General features: G+C 44.3%; 1 protein-coding gene across 5 annotated transcripts in view; it reads left to right on the plus strand.

The window, feature by feature from the left end:
- Window positions 1-27,511, plus strand: part of LOC119967323 (synaptotagmin-like protein 2) — a 572,979-nt gene that overhangs the window by 533,952 nt on the left and 11,516 nt on the right. For all 5 annotated transcript variants that reach the window (XM_038799699.1, XM_038799698.1, XM_038799700.1 and 2 more), the window contains 6 exons: window positions 2,176-2,351; window positions 6,601-6,703; window positions 9,249-9,410; window positions 13,518-13,596; window positions 14,669-14,768; window positions 26,836-27,041. In XM_038799699.1, the coding sequence (XP_038655627.1) occupies window positions 2,176-2,351; window positions 6,601-6,703; window positions 9,249-9,410; window positions 13,518-13,596; window positions 14,669-14,768; window positions 26,836-27,041 (826 nt within the window). The remainder of the gene's footprint in view (window positions 1-2,175; window positions 2,352-6,600; window positions 6,704-9,248; window positions 9,411-13,517; window positions 13,597-14,668; window positions 14,769-26,835; window positions 27,042-27,511) is intronic.

The following is a 27,511-nucleotide window of genomic DNA, read 5'->3' on the forward strand; positions in this document are numbered from 1 at the left end:
AGCACTTGGCCCTTACCTTTGGTAGCTATGCTGTAGAAAGTGCTCACCAGATACTCCCCTTTAGAGAGAATCCCCACCAAAGAGGGGGTGACCCAGCAAATCTGTCGTGGGTTGGTGATGGAAGTGCATTGTGGGGGTGGTGGAGGAGGAGGAGGGGAGTCCACCGCTGGACTGGCTATCAGGCCGCCTGCACAAAATGGCGGTCAGATAGCGAAATTCGCGAGGGAATCCTTCACAATCCCCACCATGCAACAATTTGCATGTCAACGGATAGTGATTGCCTCTGGATTCTTGCTGCCAGCGTGAGCACAAATTGAAGGCGATTCATCTCTGTCGGGAGAACATTGGGCTGGATTCTCCGATTACCGACGCCAAAATCGCATTCAGCAATTGGCCGGAGAATCCCTTTTGATGCTGAAATCGGTGACGGTGCCTGTTTTTGGATGTTCCGCCCCTCCAAATCGGCGTCATCGGTGAGTATGGGCTGACTTTCCGACAGCGTGGATCACTTGTGCTCTGAGTTTTCGTCAACCTCGCATGGCGGCAGCGGACTGTGTCCAGCACCGCCATAGGCTGCAGAGGGGGGCGAGCCGCTCCACTGGCCAGGGGAGCTTCGTTGGGGGCTGGTGGGGGTTGGTTCGGTGGTGGTGAGTGGGGGTTACAGGGTGGCACTATCTGGCAGGCCGTGTCCATGCGCTGCCGGCGCCATGTTGTATAGTGCGACCGCTGCAGGTCGCCGCCGTGCACATGCGCGGCCATGGACCCGACAATCCGTACCTGCAGGCAAAGCTGCGGGATTTTCCATGGCGCGGCTGCTCGCTCCCCACCAGACTGAGCACCGGCGCTGACTTTCTGGTCATAATTCTAGACCTATGCTCTGGACATAGCCTCAAAATTGGAGAATCCAGCCCGTAGTCTCCCAAATGGAGAATTTAGCTCATTATCTTCCTTTGAGAAAGCCATGCTGACTATGCTTGATTAATCCTTGCCTCTCTAAGTGAAGATTAATTCTTGTATCAGAATTTTTTCCTACCACTGACGTTAGACTCACTGGCCTTTAATTACCCAGTTTATCTCTACTTTCCTTCCTGAGTAATGGTACCATATCCACCATCCACCAGTCCTCTGGTACCTCTCATATGGCAATCTCACCCCTTGCCTTACACAGCAGCCTGGGATAGATTTTATCTGGGCCTGGGGGTTTATCCGTTAATACCTCCCTCCCAATATTTATTTGTTCAGTTATATCACAGTCCCCCCTCTTATTTCAATACCTACATTGTCCTTCACCGAGAACACAGATGCAAAAAACTAATTTAAAACCTCACCCACGTTTTCCGGCTCCTCGCACAGATTGCCACTTTGGTCCCTAAAGGGCACTCCCCTTTCCCTATTTTCCTTCTTACCTTTAGTATACTTATAACACAGGGCAGCATGGTGGAGCACTGGTTAGCACTGCTGCCTCACAGCGCCGAGGACCTGGGTTCTATCCTGGTCCCGGGTCACTGTCCATGTGGAGTTTGCACATTCTCCCTGTGTCATGGGTCTCACTCCCACAACCCAAAGATGTGCAGGGAAGGTGAATTGGCCATCATAAATTGTCCCTTAATTGGAAAAAAATTAAGTGGGTACTTTGAAATTATTTTTAAAAAATATATATATATATACTTATAAAATGCTTAATATACTTCTAAAACATAATTTTATTTGGAAATTCCTTCATCAACTCCAGGCTAAAGTCCCATAGCAGCTTTCTAAGATCAAAATGGGGAGAACTGGCATGTACAGATAGCAGTGGTTAAAAGATCAGGGAAGCACCTTTGAGGGTAGATACGGATGAACAGTAAATACAACATTGCCTGTGTTGCCTATATCCTGAAGCCAAATTACAAAAATATATATTTGACCCCATTTGCAAAATCTGCCTATTTGTTTCTGAAGTTGGAAGGCAGACATCTATAAAGAAATGATACAAATCGTTGCTCATTCTCGTCTTATTGTTAAACAGCTTAACAAATAAATAGACGGGCTATTCAATTATTTTGATAATTCTGCAGTCCTTTGTAATATCTGCTTTGTATCATAGTGGTTTAGTAATCATATTTAGTGGTTTGTAATTCTGGAATTTCATGTTTGAAATAAAATATTGAATTCTGCTTTGTTATTATGTTCTAGCTGAGTGGCAGTTTGCTGAGTCTATACAGTGATGCTGGGGACTTTGGAGACGTTCCAATTCAGGGAGCTGTACAATTTAAATTGCATTATGAAGAAGTAAAAAAAGAATTCCAGATCCATGTGATTCAGTGTCGAGGGTTGGCTGTGGCTAACATCAGAAAGTACACCTCCGATCCGTAAGTAAACTCTTGCCTTTCATTTTTTTTCAGGAACTTGACAATTGCAAGCATTCTGCTCAATTAATTTAAAAATCTACAAGGCCACAGGTGATTTACTATCGCAACAAATAAAATATGGTTTTCTTAAAAGACAGCTCTCTACTTAAATTTTGACACTTCAGTTTCCTTGGTGGAGAATGCTACTCTACTTGAATACTTTCTGCTTTGACAGAATTAATGTATGTGCAATTGGCGTGTTTTGTAGGAACCAGACTTATTTTGAAAGACAGACGATAGGAGCAATGGCTTGATTATTTTAACCCTTCATAGCAATGGGTCATTTGTGTTCACTCAGTAGTTTAAGAGTAATCTGGTTGTGATTTTCTGGTTTATTGTTTGCTTGACCAATGTTTTGGAACATATAAAATGTCCAAAGTTCAGTACGTACTTGCAAGATGGAAGGATCTTGGAGTTCACAATGCATCCTCTTCAAGCAAAATGACATTTGACACTAATTTATGATTGGTACAAATATTCTACGGCAATTTAGTGGTCGGAGGGGCGGGGGATTAGGTTAAATCAACTTCTTAGATATTCAGAAGAATTTTTTATTTGATGTGTGGCATCTGTCTATGCAATGCAGATATGTCACATCTGGGTTACATGGCGCGGAGGCAGGGGCTGGCGCAGAAGAAAATAGGCCTGGGGAGCGAGAGGTCGGCCCACCGATCGGTGGACCCCGATCACGGGCCAGGCCCCATCGAAGGCCCCCCCGCTCCCCCCCGGGGTCAGAGCCCCCCCCCAGGTCAGAGCCCCCCCCCCCCCCCCCCCCCCCACCCCCCCCCGCAGGTCGCCCCCTGATCCTGCGTGCAGAGTTCCCATCAGCTGCAACCATGTGTAAACGGGGCCGGCGGGAATCTGCCTGTTTAGAGCGGCTGCTCAGCCCATCTGGGCCAGAGAATCAGCGACCCGGCTGCGCATAGCAACCCGCACCAAATGCGCGGGCGCCGATTCTCCGCTCTGCAGAGAATCGCGCGCTGGTGTTGGGGCGGCGTGGCCCGGTTTCGGGGATTCTCCAGCCCGGCCCTGGGCTGGGAGTATCCAGCCCAGGGTTCTGGCACCGATGCTATTTTTCATGTTCTTTCTTTACTCCTGCCATAATCCTGCAGTTAATCTACAGAGGCTGTCTTCTTACAAACAAGAACTCATGGAAAGCTGTGTAGCCTTACTGAGATCCTGGACACCAAGTCCTCATCAGAAAGTTATTCTCTGCTGACAATTCTAACATTCCATAACAAGGAACACTTTCAGAGGCAAAGGGTCAGACTTTTTGGTGCCAGTAAAGAGTCTTATTTGACCATCAGCGTCAGGAATACAAATGTCATAGACCATGATGCAATACTATAATCTATCAGCATTGACAATGTGATGTTAGAGGATGTTGATAAGTTCACTTATCTATCCCAGAGAGTTGTGGATGTTCCATCATTGAGCCTATTCAAGACTGAGATTGATAGATTTTTAGTCTGCCAGGGAATCCATGAATACTGGCGACAGGCAGGAATGCAAAGCTGAGGTAGAAGATCAGCCATGATCGTATTGAATCATGAAGCAGGCTCGAGGGGCCGACTGGTGTACTCCTGCTCCTAGTTATATTCTTAGGTGTATGTTAGTGCTTGAGCTTACTGTTAATTGCCCTTGACAGTCTTGAAATTTGTTCCATTATCTGCCAAGTCAGATTGTTCTTATCTCAGGTGTTTTACTTTATTGTCAATACATATGCATTTGTCAGCTCTTCAAATAAGATCTGAGCCTCCTTTCAATTTGCATAGGTTTTCTTGTGCACATTAATTGGATTTATTCACAGCAGGCATTTTTTTCAGGCAATTTCTCTCTGAACTGCAGTTGAGCCAATTGAACAGGATGAATGGCATGTTATGTTGTTGATAACTGGCTAATCTGTAATAATACTTGAATAGATTTAATTACTCATGCCTTTTGAAGTTTTTTTATGAAGCATTCCTAATGAGTATCCAATTAGAATGTATTTAGACTACACAGTATCTTTAACTCATGACATTAAAAAATTATTTTAACTATATTGTGTTTAGCAAACTCTACCTCCAGTTTATATGCATTTCATTTCAAATAAAGAAAAGGTATGAAATTTTAAAATGCAAAACTAGTCAGATTCCATGGCGAATGTAAATTTGGGAAATCCTTAAAATTCCTTTAGCTATCATTTGCTTATAAAGTAGCTTTTCTGTAATAATCAATGCTGTGAATGCAGCCAATTTCAAAGATTAGGGGGCTGCTAGAGAGGTCCATTTTTGAGCCTACAATTTAACTACTTGGGGTGTTCCAAATTTCAGCTTTGATATCACAAAAATATGGTGCATCGAGGTCATGTGCATCCAGCATAGAGAGTCGGGGCCAGGAATATCCTAGCTCAATTTCATACAACTTTTAGTACCTGCTTACCAATTGGCATTAGTTAATTGGCATTTTCATGGTTTGAGTCCTGTGTGTGCCATTACGAGACCAGGAAAGGAAAATGTCCAGGCAAAACCACACATAAGTATAACAGAGGCATTGAAATGTTTATAATAAGCTTATGGCTGGAACTAAATCAAATGATTTGATTTGACGCTAGTCTTTGCTGCATATGAAACAACAAGCTGCAAAATATTTCAGGAGAACAGTAGGCACTAAACATCTCTACATTGGGCAGTGATAAAATGTAATGAGACAGAAAATAAACTGAGAAAGAAATGTTGGAATTTGAAAGGTGATGCTACTAAAAGGTATTACTTTCAAAATGGTGGTCAGCTGTAACTTCAATCAACATTGATAGTTCAACCAGTATTTATAGAAAAGTGACATATACTCCATCACATGCAAGACAACCTCAATTGATTTTATATGCCGGAGGAGAATTCTGTCAGAGGATTGTCATTATGTTATATTATGCTTGATTGGTTTATATACTTTACAACTAAAATTTGAAAACCAACACAGTGTTCAGAGGCCAACGTAATGATGCATTGTTATATCAATTTGTAGGTATTTAAGCTATTCCCAGCTAGTTTATTATGAACAGGAAATCCCCAATTTTAAAAGGTTATTGAAATTCAAAATATTTTAAAACTCGTTGAGGTGCCCGAGATTGAGGCCATAGGCTGATATATCCGTGTTGGGCCCACAATTGTTCACAATTTACATAGATGATTTGGAGTTGGGGACCAAGGGCAATGTGTCCAAGTTTGCGGATGACACTAAGATGAGTGGTAAAGCAAAAAGTGCAGAGGATACTGGAAGTCTGCAGAGGGATTTGGATAGGTTAAGTGAATGGGCTAGGGTCTGGCAGATGGAATACAATGTTGACAAATGTGAGGTTATCCATTTTGGTAGGAATAACAGCAAACGGGATTATTATTTAAACGATAAAATATTAAAGCATGCCGCTGTTCAGAGAGACTTGGGTGTGCTAGTGCATGAGTCACAGAAGGTTGGTTTACAAGTGCAACAGGTGATTAAGAAGGCAAATGGAATTTTGTCCTTCATTGCTAGAGGGATGGAGTTTAAGACTAGGGAGGTTATGTTGCAATTGTATAAGGTGTTAGTGCGGCCACACCTGGAGTATTGTGTTCAGTTTTGGTCTCCTTACTTGAGAAATGACGTACTGGCGCTGGAGGGTGTGCAGAGGAGATTCACTAGGTTAATCCCAGAGCTGAAGGGGTTGGATTATGAGGAGAGGTTGAGTAGACTGGGACTGTACTCGTTGGAATTTAGAAGGATGAGGGGGGATCTTATAGAAACATTTAAAATTATGAAGGGAATAGATAGGATAGATGCGGGCAGGTTGTTTCCACTGGTGGGTGACAGCAGAACTAGGGGACATAAGGGGACAAAATAAGGGGAAGTAGATTTAGGACTGAGTTTAGGAGGAACTTCTTCACCCAAAGGGTTGTGAATCTATGGAATTCCTTGCCCAGTGAAGCAGTTGAGGCTCCTTCATTACATGTTTTTAAGGTAAAGATAGATAGTTTTTTGAAGAATAAAGGGATTAAGGGTTATGGTGTTCGGGCCGGAAAGTGGAGCTGAGTCCACAAAAGATCAGCCATGATCTAATTGAATGGCAGAGCAGGCTCGAGGGGCCAGATGGCCTACTCCTGCTCCTAGTTCTTATGTTCTTATGTTCTTATATCGAATATAAGCATGAATCCCAGAAACTGTACTTATGAAGGTTTTTTTTGTCTTCAAACAGGTACGTAAAAACCTACCTTCTACCTGATCATTCACGACCAAGCAAACGCAAGTCATCTGTAAAGAAAGCTACACTGAATCCTCAATATAATGAAATTCTGAAGGTATGTATTTTTTTTAAATTAGAGCTTGTAGGTTACTTTCCATCTGCAAATTAATACAAAATATAGAAAAACTGCTCTCTCCTGCTGCTGGAATAATGGCACCAAGAGAATTGCTCATTCAAAGTGCTGGTGCAGACACGATGGGCTGAATGGCCTCTTTCTGCACTTTCACAGTTCTGTGATTTTGTATTTTTGTTCAGTGACTACTCAATTCAAGCTTTCTTGAGCCACTTTCTATAACTGAAACAAACCTATAAAGTGAGAGTTTGAGAAAAATGAAATAAAAACAAAATGAATTGAATCGGTATATTAGAAAGGAAAACTATGCAAAATACACCAGTAAAGCTGTGATTTGCTTCTAAAGCTGTGATGTGGAGATGCTGGCATTGGATTTGGGTGAGCACAGTAAGAAGTCTTACAACACCAGGTTAAAGTCCAACAGGTTTGTTTCAAACACTCGCTTTCGGAGCACTGCTCCTTCCTCAGGTGAATGAAGAGGTATGTTCCAGAAACATATATATAGACAAAATCAAAGATGCCAGACAATGCTTGGAATGCGAGCATTTGCGGGTAATCAAATCTTGACAGATCCAGAGATAGGGGTAATCCCAGGTTAAAGGATTAAAATCCCAGGTGTGAATTGTCTCAAACCAGGACAGTTGGTAGGATTTTGCAAGTCCAGGCCAGGTGGTGGGGGGTGAATGTAATTGCAAGTCCAGGCCAGATTGTGGGGGGGTGAATGTTACCCCTATCTCTGGATCTGTAAAGATTTGATTACCTGCAAATGCTCGCATTCCAAGCATTGTCTGGCATCTTTGACCTTGCCAAATATATGTTTCTGGAACATACCTCTTCATTCACCTGAGGAAGGGGCAGTGCTCCAAAAGCTCGTGTTTGAAACAAACCTATTGGACTTTAACCTGGTGTTGTAAGACTTCTTACTGTTCTAAAGCTGAGTTTAGGATAAAGCAATGATGAAGAAAAGGGGATGTTAAAAATGAGTTACTCAAAGCAAGTAATAGAACATAGAACAGTACAGCACAGAACAGGCCCTTCGGCCCTCGATGTTGTGCCGAGCAATGATCACCCTACTCAAACCCACGTATCCCCCCCATACCCATAACCCAACAACCCCCCCCCCCCTTAACCTTACTTTTTAGGACACTACGGGCAATTTAGCTTGGCCAATCCACCTAACCCGCACATGTTTGGACTGTGGGAGGAAACCGGAGCACCCGGAGGAAACCCACGCACACACGGGGAGGACGTGCAGACTCCGCACAGACAGTGACCCAGCCGGGAATCGAACCTGGGACCCTGGAGCTGTGAAGCATTTATGCTAACCACCATGCTACCGTACTGCCCACTAATCATCCTTCTTGAGTGAGTGGGGGAATAAGTAAGGTCTGTATGGGACTATGTTGATTCCAACTTACTTGACATAACTAATAATGGAAGATTACAAACGAGTTGGTCTGCTGGACATACTCAGTAATTCCAGGGCCATTGATGACTGATCTGCTACATTGGCTCATAGATGAGAGTTTAACTGGTTAAACTCCAGTGGTAGCTCTGTACACAGGATACCTTAACCTTATCTTTGGCTACCTTATGACTAAATTCTCAGGACATAGGTAGGTAGGGTATGTGCAACTTAACGTGGATTTCTCAATAATTTGATTGAAACATAGGCCAGGATTTTCCAGAGATGCCAGGAGTGCTGTTACCTGGGCCGGAAATGGGGTTTGACCACTTTGGCTGGCAGCGGAACCTGAAGCTTCATTTCGTAAAAAGTGATGAGGTTCCGTAGAGATGTCATATTGGACTTGAAATGTTAACTTTGTCCCTCCCTCTCCACAGATGTTGCCAGACCTGCTGAGTTTTTCCACCATTTTCTGTGTGTATTGTTTCTGAGGTTTCATTTTGCAGACAGCAGCCAGTTCAGTGGATGCTGCAAAAGCTGCAGTTCTACTAAGGAACCCTGCCCATCCTCAAGACCTGCTGGTCCAATCAGAGGGTTGGCAGCTCAGCAGCTTCAGCAATGTCACCTGGACTGGTGGTCACTGTTGAGGTAATCGGCTAACTTGGGTCCCCAGCAAGCAGATCAAAACTAACATGTAAAAACTTACAGGGCTGAGTGCTGAAGTCATTGTTTTTTTTTAGCATAATTACATTTATTCTTTTATACTATTTTCATTTTAAATATTTTTACAAGTTTAGAACATGACTAAGAATCTAATGTTGTCAATCCTGATAACCCGATGGCCAAAGATATAAAATAATACTCACCTAAAATGCTATTCGGTAATTTCAGTATCATCACTCTTGTTATGGGTTGAGATAAATATCTTTAACTCTGGAAAAACGTTGAGTAATCAGAATAACCAATTAACATAAAACAACCTTGGGCAATATCAAAAGAAATGCTTGCATTGCACAATCACAGATAAAGCAGTTAGTATAACTCTTGTATAGAATTTTGCAGAAACGCTTATAATATATCCTGGATTGGTTGAGTTAATGTTTATTGAAATGTTCTTTTCAGTACAAAATAAAGAAGCAAGAGCTCCGGAATCGAACACTGAATCTCTCTGTGTGGCACAATGATACTCTTGGTCGAAATGTGTTCCTTGGTGAAGCAGAGGTGGAGATGAGTAATTGGGACTGGAATGATAACATGCCAAACTGGTACAACCTGCAGTCAAAGGTAAAAATTGCCTTTTGCATGAGAGATAAATTTTTAACCATACAAGTCAACAACTATTAGTCATCCTGAATCGTGGGTTCTAATCAAGTTCTTGGAAAATGATTTAAAGTTTAAACCCCCAGTGATCCTGAAAAACAGAGAAATTGTAGTATTGGAAACTGATCACCCTGCATTGTCACTCTGGGGATTGGGTGGGTGGGCACTGAGGCAGGTGGCAATCTGTCTTGATCGCAATGAAGGAAAGCAGCAGCTGGCCAACAGTTTGCAGAGAAATATCAGACACCAAGAGGCCACCACCAGAAAGGTATGTCTTGGGAAGGTGTTACTGAAGTACCTGCTGCTTGGGGTGGGAGAGGAGGGTTACGTGTGCTCAGGGTTAGGGTTTTATCCCTTGTGCAACTTGGGGTAGGGCACCTGTTCCACCTGGTCTCAAAGAAAGTAAAAAAATGAATGTAAAAACTTGCTTCTATGGGTTTCTTCAATTCCTCTAAATAACACCAGGAGTATTGTTGATACTGTGCCATTCAGTTCATTTATTTCCAAAACCATAATGATTTAAAACTTGTCTTATGATGTAGTTATTCACTCAGTTCTGCCGGTGAACTCGGTGTTGTTGCATGTACCATGTTCCGGTAAGACATTAGGAATTTGTTCACTCTTCTTTCCAATGTTCTCTGGTCCTTCGATGTTTTGATGGAATATTTCAATGATTGAACAAAATGTTTGGCCATTCCATTTTTAATTATAGTTTTTATAGTATTTACAGTGCAGAAGGAGGCCATTCTGCCCATCGAGTCTGCACCATTTCCTGGAAAGAGCACCCTACCCAAGGTCAACACCTCCACCCTATCCCCATAACCCAGTAACCCCACCCAACACTAAGGGCAATTTTGGACACTAAGGGCAATTTTATCATGGCCAATCCACCTAACCTGCACATCTTTGGACTGTGGGAGGAAACCGGAGCACCCGGAGGAAACTCACGCACACACAGGGAGGATGTGCAGACTCCGCACAGACAGTGACCCAAGCCGGAATCGAACCTGGGACCCTGGAGCTGTGAAGCAATTGTGCTATCCACAATGCTACCGTGCTGCCGTGTTGCAGGATGATGCACAGCTGACCTTTTATGGTTTATACTGTTTCCCTTCAAGTAGCCCTCAAACCCCTTCGAAGTGAACTGAGAACCATTGTCACTGCCAACCTGCTCCGATGTTCCAAATCTTGTGAATATTTTGTCCAGTTTCTCAATGGTCTGCTTACTCATCATGCAACTTCCAGGCAGCACGGTGGTGCAGTGGTTAGCACTGCTGCCTCACTGCACCGTGAACCTGGATTTGATCCCATTCTCCCTGTGTTTGCATGGGTCTCACCCACACAATCCAAAGATTTGCATGGTAGGTGGATTGGCCAGACTAAATTGCCCCTTATATTGGAATTTTTTTTTCAAATGATCGCAACTTCCAGCCATTTAGAGTGTGTGTCCACAATCACCAAAATCATGTGACTATCCAGTGGACCACCATAACCAATGTGTTTTCTCTGCCATGGACGAGTCGACCATTTCCCATGGATGGAATTGAGTGTTCCTTAGTTTTGCACAGGATTGACATTGCCCTACTTTATCTTCAATTTGAGCATCTAATCCTGGCCACCAAAAATAAATACATGCCTCATCCTTACCACACCAGGTTGTGCCTCATGTAGTCGGTCAAGGATTTTACTATGCAAACATGGAGGAATAATTATAATGGATTCCCCATAATAGAAACTCCATTCTGTACCGTGTGATGTAGGGTTTGAAGTCTGGATTTTTCTTATGGTGAACGTCTGACAGCGTTCCTTTTAGGACCAAGTCCATCACGTTTCAAATCACTGGGTCACTATCTCTGAACTTGAGGTGAAGTCACAGGTACACAATCCAGGAGTGAGAAATAGAGGATATTGACGAATGGTTATTCAGATTCATGCTTGACTTGTAACAGCAATCTTGACAAAGCATCAGCATTTGCTTGCTGCTCTGCCTTGCTTTGACAATATCAAAGACCATCTTTGTAACCTACTAGCTACAAAAGAGGGTATACTTTATAAGGCCCAAAGATTGTCATCAAGAGCCGATGATCTGTCAATGGAGTAAAATGATGCCAATTAAGGGGGCACTGAAAATGATGCTCAATGCCTCTTTTTCTAGCTGAGTTTAATTTGTTTCTGCACTAATAAGAGTGCGTGAAAAAATTATATCAGTCGTTCCTCTCCTGAAGGTATTATGTGCGAGACAACTGCACCCACCCCATAGGGCAATGCATTGCAAGCAAGTTGTAACTTCAGTTTGGGATTGTAGAGAACCAACCACTCTAAAATCTGCAAGGCATCTTTTACCTCATTGCATGCATTTTTGCATTCTTTTCACCATGCCATGCCAAAATGTGTAAAGACTTCAACCGTATTATTATCAGTAATAATTGATCAATCCTAAAAACAGCCTTAATTGTGTCACATTTTGAGGATAGAGATAGAGATAGAGAAATACAGCACAGAACAGGCCCTTCGGCCCACGATGTTGCGCCAAACTTTTGTCCTAGGTTAATCAAAGAATTTTGGACAATTTATCATGGCCAATCCACCCAACCTGCACATTTTTGGACTGTGGGAGGAAACCGGAGTACCCGGAGGAAACCCACGCAGTCAAGGGGGGGTTGTGCAGACTCCACACAGACAGTGACCCTAGTCAAAATCGAACTTGGGACCCTGGAGCTGTGAAGCAATTGTGCTATCCACAATGCTACCGTGCTGCCCTTAAGATTGCTACCATCTTCTTGGGTATCTTGTGTAACCATCTTTATCGATAATATGATCAAGGTAATTTATGATTGACTTGAAAAAGTCCCACTTTTCCCTTTTAACTCTCAGGTTGTAACTGCTTCAGGGTAGCTCCAAAATTCTCCAAGTGTTCCTGTTCATTTGAACTAGTGATGAGTATATCATCTAAATAACTTCTCACCCCATTCAGTCCACTTAAATTTGATCCAATGATCTCTGAAAAAGAGCAGGAGCAGATGTTATTATAGATCATAGATCATAGAATATACAGTGCAGAAGGAGGCCATTCGGCCCATCGAGTCTCCACCGGCTCCTTGAAAGGGAACCCTACCCAAGCTGACACCTCCACCCTATCCCCACAACCCAGTAGCCCAAGCCTTCTTTGGACACTAAGGGCAATTTTGTATGGCCAATCCACCTAACCTGCAATCTTTGGACATTTTATTCCAAAAGGGTGGGATCCTCCGTTTGCGAGATAATGTTCTCCCGCCGGAGTTGAATTGCATCTGATTTGTGCTCCCAGGAAATGATTCCCAACCTTTGCCATGCAAATTTATGCACGGTGAGGATTGCGAGGGATTCCCTAGGGAATCCCGCTCTTGGGTCGCCATTCTGAGCAGAAAGCCACATACACCATGAGGGCGGCAATCGAGGGATTCTACCGGTTCCACTGGAGATGGCAGCTGTTTATTCTGTACTTTAAAAAGCAGTTGATCACCCAGAGTTGCTAGGGTGGCGGGGAGGAGGAGGAGGGAGTTGGGGGTTGGGGGGCGGACTTTGGTGGGGATCTTTTCAGTTTGGGGATGGGGGGGAGGGGGGGGGGGCTGGTTTTGGGTTGTTTGTTATTGTTCTATTGTTATGTTTAAAATTGAAAATGTTAAATAAAAATATGCTTTTTAAAAATTGCTGAAGTATGACACTAATGCCAAGTCACACTTTAAGAGTCCGGAAACCTTGTAGACCTACTTTCAATATTTTTAATGGCAAATATAAGTGACTGCTGTTACCTACTGTCTTCGAAAATAACAATAAAAAATAACCAAGGGCGTGGGGTTTTTCACAAACACACAAGCATGCACATGCAGTGATCTATTGCTCAATTTATGTAACCTGCGTCCACCAGTGATGCATTGTACTTTTAAATATTGTGGTATAATTGTAGGTTAATCTATTGGAGGAGTTCATCATGGCAATATGTACCAAAACATCTGAATTAATTGGGGCATATATACGGTGGGCTGCCATCTTTATCTAATATTATGTGATCTAACTTCTATTCACTCTCAGCCATCCAATCTACCTGAGGGAAACGTCAATCAAGGAGAAATCTGTGTGGCTCTCAAGTATATTCCAGCTGACTTAATAGGTAATCTCCCTTTCATTTGTAACACTAGGATCAGTGTTTCCAATCAAACACTATTTCAACCCGGTGGAAATGCATTATGATTTCTCCACCTTGGAGTTTAGAAGAATGAGAGGGCCTCTAACTGAAACATTAGAAATTTTTAAAGGGTGCGACAGGGTAGATCTAAGAAGATATTTCCTTTGGCGAGAGAAGTTATAATATGGGGCGAGCCTCAGAATAAAAAAAGCCAAGCATTTAGGACTGAGATGAGAAGAAATTTTGTTACTCAAAGGGCTGTGATTCTTTGGAATTCTTCATATGTAAATGCCTAGTCTTGGAGTAGATTCAAGATATGGGCTGAAAGATCTCTTGAGCACTAAGGGAATTAAGGAAGCTGAGGTCATGTTCTTATGAAGACACATTCTTATGTTCTTTTTGCTCTTTTACTTTCAAAAAATTAATGCATGGGATTAATTGACAGACACCTGAACTATTTTGTTTCATGCCACCTGGGTCTGCAAGAAGATAAGCAAGATTTTACCTTATGCATGCAATAAAGTTTATAGCACTAAATAGTGTAACAATACTGTCCTCCCTCCTCCTCCCCCACACTCAAAGGTACAATGCTAGTGTCTAGCAATGCAGTTTAAATACCTTAATGGTATTATACTTGCTTCAGGTTACAAAATGTAGCGTTGCAATTGTAACCCATCCTGATATACTCCTGGTACCAAAATATTGAACTTCAAGGTTAAAAGGAAACTTTAGTGGAGGAGCAAGATGATGGGGTTAAGTCGCTATTCACATAAGCCTATTCTCTAGAATAAACAGTATTAAATATAACCAAGAAAATGAAACGGTCGGTAAATTCTGTCTCTTACTGCAATTAATTTTGTTTAGAATCTGAATAGAGTAATTGTTCCTATATTTCCCTCCTCCCAAACCCTCACATCTGGGTAAATTGGGTTGTTAACTTCAGACCATTTACATGAGAAAAGCGCAAACTCATTCATTTAAGTTTTGGTGACAGATATTGTGTTCAAGATTTCTTGAAACAATCAATGCATAACAGATAATGTGCAATTTCCTTTAGATGGGAACGTACCACACAATGGGGAAGTTCATATATGGCTGAAAGAAGCAACACAGTTACAGCCACTAAAACCTGGCGGTGTGGATTCTTTTGTGAGATGGTAAGTTCTATTAGACTCAGAAGAGTATAATTTTTTTGTATACTGCAGTTATTTGAAAATATTAAATAGAACATGCAGTGAATACATTCAAAAGTCTCTGGTGATGCTTTACATAACTCAGCTAAAAACTTTGCTGTAGAGGTTACAAGAGGACATTAAATTTTGAAGCTCCTTTCCATTTAAAAGCACACTTTAAAAGCGGAATTGATATTTGCTCTTGGGTTTTGCAAAGGTTTTTAAATTGAACTTGGTTGATGCACGTCTTCAAGAATTGATGCCTCCTTCTTCATTATCTCTCAGAGAAATTCAGTACATTTTCTGGTGAGATTGTAAGGATTTCTCTGAGTACTGATCCTTCTATTTGCACGCCACCCTGCTGCAGTTCCATTCCTTTCTCTTCCTTCCCTCCAACTTGGATTTATCGACTGAAGCTCATTGTTTTGAAAATCTGGTTCATCATTAAATACCTTTAGGTCTAGGAATGAAGGATTTAACTGTAGATAAATGGGAGCTTCTGAACGAGAAACTGATGTGTGACCCTGAAGCTTGGATTAAATTACAGTTTAAAAGCTAATCTATGTTTATCTTGCAAGGTAAGAAGTAGAATAGTAACACTCGAACAATGAATGAATTATCTCTAGGCTTGTAATGGAGTCTACACTTACTTCAATAAAAGATTTGAATTGTGTCACTAGTTTCTACATCAAAGGAAGGTAAAAGCAGGTTGTAAACAAGAGAGTTCTCTAACAGAGCCAGCCACTCTGGGAAAATGGGGGCAGAAAACTCCATTACAAATATGAATTATTATTTTATTTGTTGAAAATAAATTTCAAGTGACAAATTCATTTTCTTTTCCAATTAAGGGGCAATTTAGCGTGGCTAATCCACTTACCCTGCACATCTTTGAGTTGTGGGGGTGAGACCCACGCAGACACGGGAATAATGTGCAAACTCCTCATGGACTGTGATCGGGGGCCAGGATCGAACCTGGGTCCTGGGCATCGTGAGGCAGCAGTGCTAACCACTGTGCCAACCCAAATATTAATTATTGATATGGGTTATAAAATCAAAGAATTATATTGAAGGTGAAATAATTCATTTACATTTCTGTTTTGGACCATTTCAGAACATGCCGCCTTGCCGTAGAGATAGTGATTCAGGGTGGTACCTTGGTTAGAAGAATTATTTTTGTCTAATTGATTGATTGTTTGTTGATAGAAGTAGGAATGTTCAGTTCGAGAACAGCCTTAGGCAAATGCACATTTGGTCTTCTGTGGACTACAGCTCACTGAATATGAGAGAGCCAAAGGAAATTAATGCTAGCCAGGTCTGCGTTTAAGCAGAGAAAATATTAATTTTATGGTTCACCATGCTGAATGCAATCGGGAGGGGAAAATTGCAGGAACCAAATTTGTCCTGATGCTTAAATCCCGAAGATGACAGTGCAGCCCACACTCGAATTGAAAAGTTCGTAGTCATTTAAAGAAAACTGGAGGACTACTTGGCCAAAAGCAAAGGATCCACATAGAATCATAAATAAAAACCATAAGTCCTGGGAATACTCAGCATGTCTGGCAGCATCTGTAGAGAAAGAAACAGAGTTTATGGGCACAATTTTCCCCAAAACGTCAAGGTGTGGTCTGCTGTGGGAAGCAAAGTGCAATTCCCGCTGGTTGAATCGACGCAATCCATCCACAGTTAGAAAATTTAATTGGTATCCAGGCGAGGGTAGCGGTGAGATGTGGGTGAGGAGGATTCTGGGAGAAGTCGGCTCATCCACGACAACTGAGAAGGGAGTTATGGAGAACCCAGTGTCCAAGAACAGTAAAGCTCCAAACATTGCATTGCTGCAGTGTTCCCATCCTTCCCTCCTCCTCAAACCAAAGGAAGAGATAGAGACTGTTAGATAATTATTTGTGGCTTAAAAACAGCAGAGCTGAACTTCCGCTGAGGGGGATGTGCTGAGCAGTAGCAGGGAAAGTGGCTCTCCTCTGGGAACTCAAAAAAATGGTATTTTTAACATGAAGATAGCCCACCAAACTTGTTGCACACCCCCCACCTGCTCCCTCACAAGACAGCCCCAACCACCGAAAAATTATTGGCATTAACTCCAAGACCTGGAGGGTTGGCAGAGTCACCCAAAACCTGGTGAGGAGGAACGGGACGATAGCGAGTCAGAGCCAGCCACACCTGAGCAAACTGGGCTGCCGGGACCACGCCAGACTGTCCACTGATAAGTGAGTGGATGGACCTCATGACACAGAGCTCCAGAATCACAGAGATGCCATCAAGCTGGAAATGATGGTGACAGTGAAGCCGGTGGTCACAGACACTTTGGCCCCTTCAAGGTTGCCTTGGAAAAAACAGAGCGGCGACTGGACGCAACAATCAGGGACCTAGAAAAAGCGGCACCCGACCAGAGAGACTGAATTGCCTCCCTTAAAACATAAATGGCAAGATTGCTGGTGATGCAAGGGGCACTGAAGGGGAAGGTTGAGGACCAGGAGAAGCGGTCCCGTCACCAAATCTCTGTATTGTGGGGCTACCGGAGAGCATCGAGAACAGAAACCCCACAAGATATGTGGCCCAGATGCTGGGTACTCCTGTCAGAAGGGAGCTTGAATTGAATTGAATTGAATTTGAGTTATTGTTACGTGTACCGAGGTATAGTGCAAAGTATTGTTCTGCTTACAGTCCAGACAGATCATTCCATACATGAAAAATGAAAATGAAATGAAATGAAAATCACTTATTGTCACAAGTAGGCTTCAATGAAGTTACTGTGAAAAGCCCCTACTCGCCGCATTCCGGCGCCTGTTCGGGAGGCTGGTACGGGAATTGAACCGTGCTGCTGGCCTGCTTGGTCTGCTTTAAAAGCCAGTGATTTAGCTCAGTGTGCTAAACCAGCCCCTAAAACATAGGGCATGCATGAATACACAATATAAATACATACGCACAAGCTTTGGGTGTTTGGGTGAGCATAAGGAGTTTAGCACGGTAGCATGGTGGTTAGCATCAATGCTTCACAGCTCCAGGGTCCCAGGTTCGATTCCCGGCTGGGTCACTGTCTGTGTGGAGTCTGCACGTCCTCCCCGTGTGTGCGTGGGTTTCCTCCGGGTGCTCCGGTTTCCTCCCACAGTCCAAAGATGTGCGGGTTAGGTGGATTGGCCAGGCTAAATTGCCCTTAATGTCCTAAAAAATAAGGTTAATGGGGGTTGTTGGGTTACTGGTATAGGGTGGATACGTGGGCTTGAGTAGGGTGATCATTGCTCGGCACAACATCGAGGGCCGATGGGCCTGTTCTGTGCTGTACTGTTCTAAGTACCACATCTTTAGTAGAGAAGATGTGTGAAGAGATCAGATTAGTCTATAAGAGGGTCATTCAGGAGTCTGGTAACAGTGGGGAAGACGCTGGGCGGGTTTTTCCATCCCGCTGCACCAAATTTGCACCGGTAGCACAGTGGTTGGCACTGTTGCTTCACAGCACCAGGGTCCCAGGTTCGATTCGCAGCTTGGGTCACTGTCTGTGGAGAGTCATCACAAAGAACAAACAAAGAACAAAGAAAAATACAGCACAAAAACAAGCCCTTCAACCCTGCAAACCTGCGCCAACCATGCTGCCCGTCTAAACTAAAATCTCCTGCACTTCCGTGGTCCATATCCCTCTATTTGCATCCTATTTATGTATTTGTCAAGATGTCCCTTAAACGTCACTATCGTCCCTGCTTCCACCACCTCCTCTGGCAGCGAGTTCCAGGCACCAACTACCCTCTGTGTAAAAACTTGCCTTGTACATCTCCTCTAAACCTTGCCCCTTGCACCTTAAACCTATGCCCCCTAGTAATTGACCCCTCTACCCTGGGAAAAAGTCTCTGACTATCCACTCTGTCTATACCCCTCATAATTTTATAGACCTCTATCAGGTCGCCCCTCAACCTCTTTCATTCCAGTGAGAACAAACCAAGCTTATTCAACCTCTCCTCATAGCTAATGAAAAAATGAAAATCGCTTATTGTCACAAGTAGGCTTCAATGAAGTTACTGTGAAAAGCCCCTAGTCGCCACATTCCAGCGCCTGTCCGGGTAGGCTGGTACGGGAATCGAACCGTGCTGCTGGCCTGCTTGGTCTGCCTTATAAGCCAGCGATTTAGCCTTGTGAGCTAAACCAGCCCCTAATGCCCTCCATACCAGGCAACATCCTGGTAAATCTCTTCTGCACCCTCTCTAAAGCCTCCACTTCCTTCTGGTAGCGTGACGACCAGAATTTAACACTGTACTCCAAGTGTGGCCTAACTAAGGTTCTATACAACTGCAACATGACTTGCCAATTTTTATACTCAATGCCCCGGCCAATGAAGGCAAGCATGCCTTATGCCTTCTTGACTACCTTCTCCACCTGTGTTGCCCCTTTCAGTGACCTGTGGACCTGTACACCTAGATCTCTCTGACTGTCAATACTCTTGAGGGTTCCACCATTCACTGTATATTCCCTACCTGTGTTATACCTTCTAAAATGCATTATCTCATGTTTGTCCGGCTTAAACTCCATCTCGCCGCCCAAGTCTCCAAACTATCTAAATTCTGCTGTATCACGTTCTCCCTGTGTCTGCGTGGGATTCATCTGGGTGCTCTGGTTTCCTCCTACAAGTTCCAAAAGACGTGCTGTTAGCTAATTTGGACATTCTGAATTCTCCCTCTGTGTACCCGAACAAGCGCCGGAATGTGCCAACTCGGGGCTTTACACAGTAACTTCATTGTAATGTTTGAAGGCTGATCTGACTTCACAAGTTGTGACGGTGGGTATGGGTGTGTCAAGGGCAACCGGGGCAGTTGACAGCGGTTTGATGGTTTCCTGCTCGAACCAAGCATAGAATGCATTGAGTTCATCGGGAAGGGGGCGCTGCTGCTGGAGATTCTACTCGACTTCGCTTTGTAGCCCGTTATGTTGTTTAAGTCTTGAAAAACCGACGAGAGTCTATGTCGTTAGTCTGTGACTCTAGCTTAGGCTGGTGCTGTCTCTTGGCATCCCTAATGACTTTGCGAAGGTTGTACACTGTGATGGTGGTGGCATACTCGTTTAGGTTGGCCACTGAATTCTTGAATACTGACTAGTCCACTGACTCCAAGCAGTCACGTAGGAGCTCTGCTGCTGCCTCGGACCAGCATTGCACAACCTTCTTAACTGGATTCTCCCGCTTAAGGTTCCACTTGTATGCCGAGAGAAGGAGCACCATCTTATGGCCCGATTTTCCGAAGTGCGGTCGGGGGATGGAACGGTAGGCGCCGTTGATGTTTGAGTAGCAGTGGTCGAGAATGTTGGCACCCCTGGTGGGACAGGAGATGTGTGGTGGAATTTTGGCAGTACGCTCTTGAGGTTGGCCCGTTGAAGCCACGATGAACAAGGCATCCGGGTATTCTGTTTCATTGTTATTTGTAGTGATGAGCAGGGTGGCATGGTGGAACAGTGGTTAACACTGCTGTCTCATGGCGCTGTGAACCAGGTTCAATCCCGGTCTTGGGTCACTTTCCATGTGGAGATTGTACATTCACCCCATGTATGCGTGGGTCTCACCCCCCCAGAACCCAGAGGCGGGGGGCGGGGGGCATGTTGGTGGTCTGGTCAGACCCTAGGATTCCGGACTCCCGGAGATAGGCAGAGTCCACAGGTCACTCTGGCCGAAACCTAAAGTGGGGCAGCAGCCAAGAGCCATAATAGCAAAGCTGCACCGATACTAGGATCGGGAGTGTCATGTGAGAATACCTTTAAGAAACGGGTGTTTAAGAAATGTACCTTTACGAAATGGGTGTTTATCAGTGATGTCAGAGTGTGGGTGGAGCTGGGCTGGGCTGTCAGCTTTTTACTTTTGTTTTAGGCTGTTTGCTGCAGGGTGTGTTTTTATTTTGTTTTCAGTGTTGGTGCTGAAGCCAGACAGAGCAGGTGTACTGCTGTTCTCTCTGCCATGAAAAGACTCTCTTGGTCATTTGGTGAATTCAGAATTATAAATGTTCTCCGTAGTGAATGTAAACCTAATGTGCTTCTGCTAAAATGTGTTTCTTTTGTCTTCTGGATGTTGTTTGGGAAGTTATTAAGGATTACTTAGTGTTGTATTATTTGGAGGTTGTATTTGAATTGATGGTTGCTGAGATGTTCACTGTATGTTTTAAAAAGGTTAACTTGAGTTCATAGAATAAACATTGTTTTGTTTTCAAAAATACTTTTCCATTTCTGCTGTACCACACCTGTAGAGTGGGCCGTGTGCTCCCTGTACCACAATCTGTAAAAAGTTGTGGGTCAGGTGAACTCCATGATACACTTTGAGGTTCTCTAAACCCTGGCCCATAACAGGAGAAGATCTTTAATTGGGCAAGGCACATTCGGTCCTGCCAGTGAGAAGGCCATTCAATCCGAGTTTACCAAGACTTTGGGGCAGACCTTGCCAAGCACCGAGCTGAATTTAATACAAGATTGAGGTGTGATTTGGGATGCTATACCTGGCCAAACAGTGGGTAACCTTCCAGGGGAAGGGATTCTACTTCACCACCTTGGCCAAGGCAGACGGGTTTGTGCGCAGACATGAGCTGGGAAGGCAGCAACAATAGTGCCAACAGTGACGACAAACCCGTTTAAAAAAAAAAGACATTTGGCCTGGACAGAACTGCCTCACTATTGACCTAGCTTTAACCACTAGGAAGGAGGGCGTGAGAGTAGAGAGGTGCGGAAGCAGGTGGAGGGGGGTGGGGGGAGGGTGGAGAAACACCAGGTGAGGGAAGATGGTGGGGGGGCACCACACTAGTAAGAAAGCAAGTGCTGGTGAAGGGAAGGCCGCGGCACAGCTCACCACAGGGAGGGAGTGCGTGACAGAAGTGTGGGGGGTTGGAGGAGTTGCACTCGCAATTGGGGGAGAAGACAGGAGGTGTAATAGGTGGGTGGAGGAGGGGGGGGGGGCTCACAGGGGCATGAAGAGAGGATGACAGATCCAAGAATGCGAATTGGGAAGGAGGAGGGGTGGATAAAATACTGCCTACAATAGGTCGCACATAATGGCAGCAAAAAGAGCGACACGAAGAGCAGCCATCTTGGATGGTCCCCAAACTGAGGGAAACTCCGGAGTGCAGGGGCACATCCACAAGGTGAGTATGGTTGATCCCGCAGGAGGGGGGGAGAGGGGGGGGGTTGAACAGAAACACTCCATCAGGATAGTTATCTGGAACATCAGGGAACTTAATGGCCCGGTGAAAAGATCTTGAGTCTTTGCCCATCAGAGAAGTCGGAGGGGATGTTATCTTCCTCCAGAAGACACACCTGAGGGAGAAGGACTGACTGCGGGTAAGGAAGAGCGGGGTCGGTCAGACGTACCAATCGTGTTATAGGACGAGGGCTAGGGGGGTGGCCATTCAACTGAACAAGAGGACTGCATTCGTGGCAGCAAAGACGGTTATGGACCTGGGTGGACGGTATGTCATGGTTAGTAGTACTCTGGAAGTAGCACCAGTGGTGCTTGTGAACATGTATGCTCCCGACTGGGCTGATCCGGAATTCATCCCAAAATAGATACACTGACTAATCATGGAGTTGGGGGGGGGGGGGGGGTTGAAAGTGGTAATGACCCCATCCGGGGAGAGAACACTAGGTGATCATCTCCCTGGTCGCAGAAAAGGCCTTTGGCAGGGTCGAGTGGAACTGGAACAGTTTATGTTTGGGCCAGGATTCACCTCCTGGGTGAAACCTCTGTACAGTGCTCCCAGGGTGAGCATATGGACAAATATCACCAGCTCTCGATACTTCTCGCTGCATAGACTCATGAGGCAGAGATGTCATTGTCCCCACTATTGTTTACTCTGGCAATTGCCCTCAGAGCATCGAAGGGGTGCAGATATCCAAAGGTGATAGGATAGAGTCTAACTCAATGTGGATACCTGCTCCTCTGCATCTCAAAACCCCAAACCATCGGTGGCGCAGTGGTAGCAATCTCACGGCGCCGAGGTCCCAGGTTCGATCCTGACTCTGGGTCACTGTCCATGTGGAGTTTGCACATTCTCCCCGTGTTTGCATGGGTTTCACCCCCACAACCCAAAGATGTGCAGGGTAGGTGGATTGAACATGCTAAATTGTCCCTTAATTGGAAAAAATGAATTGGGTACTTTAAATGTTAAAAAAAACCCGAACCATCATGGAAGGGATAATGAAACTTCTCAAAGATTTTGGAGCCTTCTCAGGCTACAAGCTTAACCTAAGTAAGAGCGAGATCCTCGCTGTGAACCCACAAGGGGGAGGGGGAGAGCTGTAGGGACTGAGTTTAAACTGGCCCAGGCCAAATTCTGCCAACTGGTGATCCAAATAGCCCATGGCAATAATTTGTTGGATATAAAATATTAAAACTCCATAAAATCATTTTTTTTAAAAAGACTTTTTTTGGGAGGGGGACGAGCTTTGCATCAACATTGAGAGGGGTGCGGCCTAAACAAGCCGGCAAGCCTGGCTTCATAGTCCTTTGTAAAGGGTGCTCCATCTCTAAGAGACACCAAGGCCTGCAGCACCCACCCCCAACCCACCAACATCACCGGTAACATGTCCTCAGGGCTCCCTCCCACCATTCTCGCTGGCATCAACTCTCTCTTTTTCTCCCCCCCCCCCCCCCTCCCCTCCCCCCCCCCACAAAAGATCTCCGGCATTGGAGGATGTGGGCCCCCCACCCAGTGGGTCTCTTTTCATACTCTTTCCTACTCAGTTCTCGCTGGCATCACCCCCACTCCGGAATCACCAGTACAAGCCCCCCTCCCCATGAGAGCGACATTTTGCCACAGGCTCGCCAGATGCCCTGCACCACTTTCATGCCCCACCCCTTCAGGCCCTTGACAGCGCCAACCTAGCACTGTCCCCAGCTCGCTTGGCGCTGCCAGGATGGATGGGGCAGTGCCAAGCCACTGAAAACCTGGGGGCTCCAATGTCCTCTGAGCCCCCCCTGGAGTGGTCATGATGTCTGGTCTCCGGTGGTGGAGCCCAGTAGTGATGACCACTAGCCTCAAGTTGCGACAGTTGGGGGGTGGGAATACCACGAGCCGGGAGAATCCGACTTTAAACGGACGCAGCATATGCTAATCTTGTTCACACATAACGAGGGCGTGAACTAGATTACATCACCTGCAGCAGGCTGGGAGCATCTTTTACTGGTTTGCGCCCTGCGCAAACCCCATTTTGAAGCTATCCTGTTATCCTCCCGGCAAAGTGGGATTTGTGGCAGGCATGATGCAGCCGAAGAATCGCCCCCAATGTTTTAAGTCAAATATGGCTCTTCAGAACCCATAGAATCTTACCTCAGAGAGTAGTTAAAGCACTGAGTGGCATGGTAACAGTGGGTAGCACCGTTGCTTCACAGCGCCAGGGACCCGGATTCAGTTCCTGACTTGGGTCACTGTCTGTGTGGAGTCTGCACATTTTCCCTGTGTCTGTGTGGGTTTCCCCCACAAGTCCCGAAAGATGCGCTGTTAGGTAATTTGGACATTCTGAATTCTCCCTCTGTGTACCCAAACAGGTGCCGGAGTGTGGCGACTAGGGGATTTTCACAGTAAATTCATTTCAGTGTTACTGTAAGCCTACTTGTGAGACTAATAAAAATTATTTTCAAGATTATTAAAAGGCAAATTATTTCCGGATGGCAGTGGCATACTTTTGAGGTGATCCTTAAAGAAGTAAATGAACCTTCAAGATTTTGTAAGATAAAGGAAATCTTTAGGATGGATTGGTGGGGAAATGTTGTGGGGGAGGCAGCAGTAACAAATAGAACTGAGTGTATGGCATAAGTCTTTCTAAACTGTAGTGTTAAGGTCGTGGTGCTTGCTTTGTTTAATTTATTTTTGTATACACTTACAAACGTTTTTGGTTCAAAATATCAAATCTTGTGGGGTAGTTCCGTCAGTTGTTAGTGGGTGTTTCGATTTCTTCTATAAATGGTCCCGAACAGGACTGTAGCGGCATTAATTAACCACTAAAATACTGGCAGCCTCTTAACAGTTCTGACACTGCAATAATGAATAAGTGTGCATTAAAATCCTTTAAGCAGAAAAACCACAAGCTACTGTCAGAGAATGTCTCCAAAAGCTATATACAACTTTAACTTTAAATGCACCTTGGAGAATCGCGCGCCGGGGTCGGGGCGTCGTGGCACGGTTGCGACGATTCTCCGTCGCGGGGCTCAGAGAATCGCCCCCATAATCTGAGATTTTAAAATCAAGAGGCGCAATTCTCCGCGCTCACGAAAATTCGGAGAATAGCGGGCGGCGTAAATTTTTACGGACACGCTGGTCTGACGCCCTCCCGCTATTCTTCCCCCCCCCCCCCCCCCCCCACGGCCGCCCCCCGACACGAATCGCTGCTCGCCATTTTTTTACGGCGAGCAGCTATTCACCCCTGGCCGATGGGCCGATTTCCAAGGCCTTTGACGTTTTTATGAACGTAAAACACACCTGGTCTTACCGTTTGTAAAAACGGCCGTAAAGTCCCGATCTGGGGAACCATGGCACCGATTGGCACGGCAGTACCACGATCGTGGGCAGCGGGTACTTAACCCGTGCACTCTTTCTCCCTCCGCCGCCCCGCTGGATCCATTCACGGGGCGGCTGAGGGGCATACCGGCCCGCGCATGCGCGGGTTTCACGCGTATGCGTGATGACGTCATCCGCGCATACGCGGGTTGGAGCCGTCCAATCCGCGCATGCGCGGCTGACGTCATCTGACGCGTCAGCCGTCGCTAACTCTGGCTAGCGGGCTTAACAAAAATCGTTAAGCCCGCGATGCCGGAGTTCACGGCGGCGCGATGCTAGCCCCGACCGGGGAGCTGAATCGGTTCCTGGTCGGGGGGCGGAGGCTGGTGTCAAACGGGCCCGTTTTTGACGCCAGCTTCCCGAGTTTTCGTAACTCGGGAGAATCGCGCCCAAGATTTTCAGACGGGTAAATACTGAAGGTTTATTTCCACTGGAAGATGAATCACTAACAAGGTATTAACTAAGGATTAATAATAAAAGATGATTGCGAATGTTGAAAGAAACAAAGATTGCTAGTAACTATTGAAGCAATGATTCTAACATTTAACAGGGAATTGCCATTTATTTGCAACGGAAAAATATAAAAGAACATTGTGAAAATGAGGTTTGAAGAGACAATTGCAGCTGATGTAATGGTCTTTATCTGTGCTGTAGATGTCATGATCCTATTTACTTAGTGATTGATCAGTTATTTAATTTGAACTTTTGTGACCCTACACTGACATTCACAGGTTGAATATTTGCCTTCAGTAATTTTAACAGACCACATCATTAGGTTTTCCATGTGGAACATTTTTGATGTTAAATGAGAGTTCACCTTTAGGCAGCTCTACTGCAACTAATGTTCATCTCTTCCTACCTTTTCAACATTGAGAACATCAAAAAGATAAGTTCAGAAAAGATTGATTGAAAGGCAACCAGTTCTGATAGTTATTCAATCCTATTACTGGGTATGAAACTTTCTTGGTAAACTGGTCACAATTTACCATTGAAAAATGGTAAATCTATCTGAGATATTTCAATTTTAGCCTCTTCTCTCTGCTCTGGAAACTAAAAGTTATGATTTTAATATAAAATTATTCTGTGGACAAGTAGAAAAAGAATGATTTGGCTCTAGTGGGTTAGCAGCTTACATAGAGCTGCCTGTTATTTTTTATGACTGCTCCTTTTTTAATATATTGATGTGATTTCTTTCATGTTGTGTTAAGCTATGGGGAAGATAGATGTATAAAATACAGCTTTATTTTATGCTTTCAAAACTGGTTGGTTCTTTCATGCATCTGTATTTTATAAAGGTGTTCCCACACATTAGACATAAAATTATAACATTTTTGCTTCTTCAACATCATCTGAATAGCTGGTGAGGTTGTAAAATATGTATGGCCGAATTTGGTCCTCAGCAAGATTCACTGGATGCATGAAGCACAACTTGAAAACAAATGTATCATTGTAGAATTTGTATAATATTAGACTAAGTAATATCTGAAGCTGTTGACTGTCGTATTTTACTGATTCTTTTCTTCTAGTTATATTCTACCAGACACCAGTAAGAACAGCAGACAGAAGACTCGAGTCGTAAAGAAAACTCTTAATCCGATCTATAACCATACAATGGTATACGATGGATTCAAGTTGGATGAAATAATGGAGGCCTGTGCAGAACTATCCATTTGGGACCATGAAACCTTCACCAATCAGTTTCTTGGGGGAGTTCGCCTTAATCTAGGCACAGGTATGAAAACTTTGAATTGTAATTTTCTGTCTGTAATCTATTTATAATGTAATGTCGAGTGGAAGGCAGGAGTTTAGATCCTGACAGGCAGAGGTAATCTTTGGAAATATTCTGTAATATACTTAACCGTTCCAAGTGATGTGATCTTGGACAGGCTTACCTTTCTTCTTTGCTGATGGGTTGGTCACAGAACAAATTGATCATCATGTATCACTCATCACAACCTTACCACAGAGACTGCTGAAAAAAAGTGGAAGTTGCACAGCTTTACCCCAAATACGTTTTTAAAAAATACAGTACTGGGACACAGCAGAGCTGAAAAAATGTGAGATTACAGCTTTTGAAAAGCACTTTTCCTTTGGGGAAACTATTTCCTATTTTTAAAAAAAAATTTCTATTCTAAATTTTCACATTTTCTCACAAATTTACACCCGACAACGAACAACAATTAGTAATGAATGCAATGTCAA

This window comes from Scyliorhinus canicula, chromosome 6 (genome assembly GCF_902713615.1).
Source record: "Scyliorhinus canicula chromosome 6, sScyCan1.1, whole genome shotgun sequence".
Lineage (NCBI taxonomy): Eukaryota > Metazoa > Chordata > Chondrichthyes > Carcharhiniformes > Scyliorhinidae > Scyliorhinus > Scyliorhinus canicula.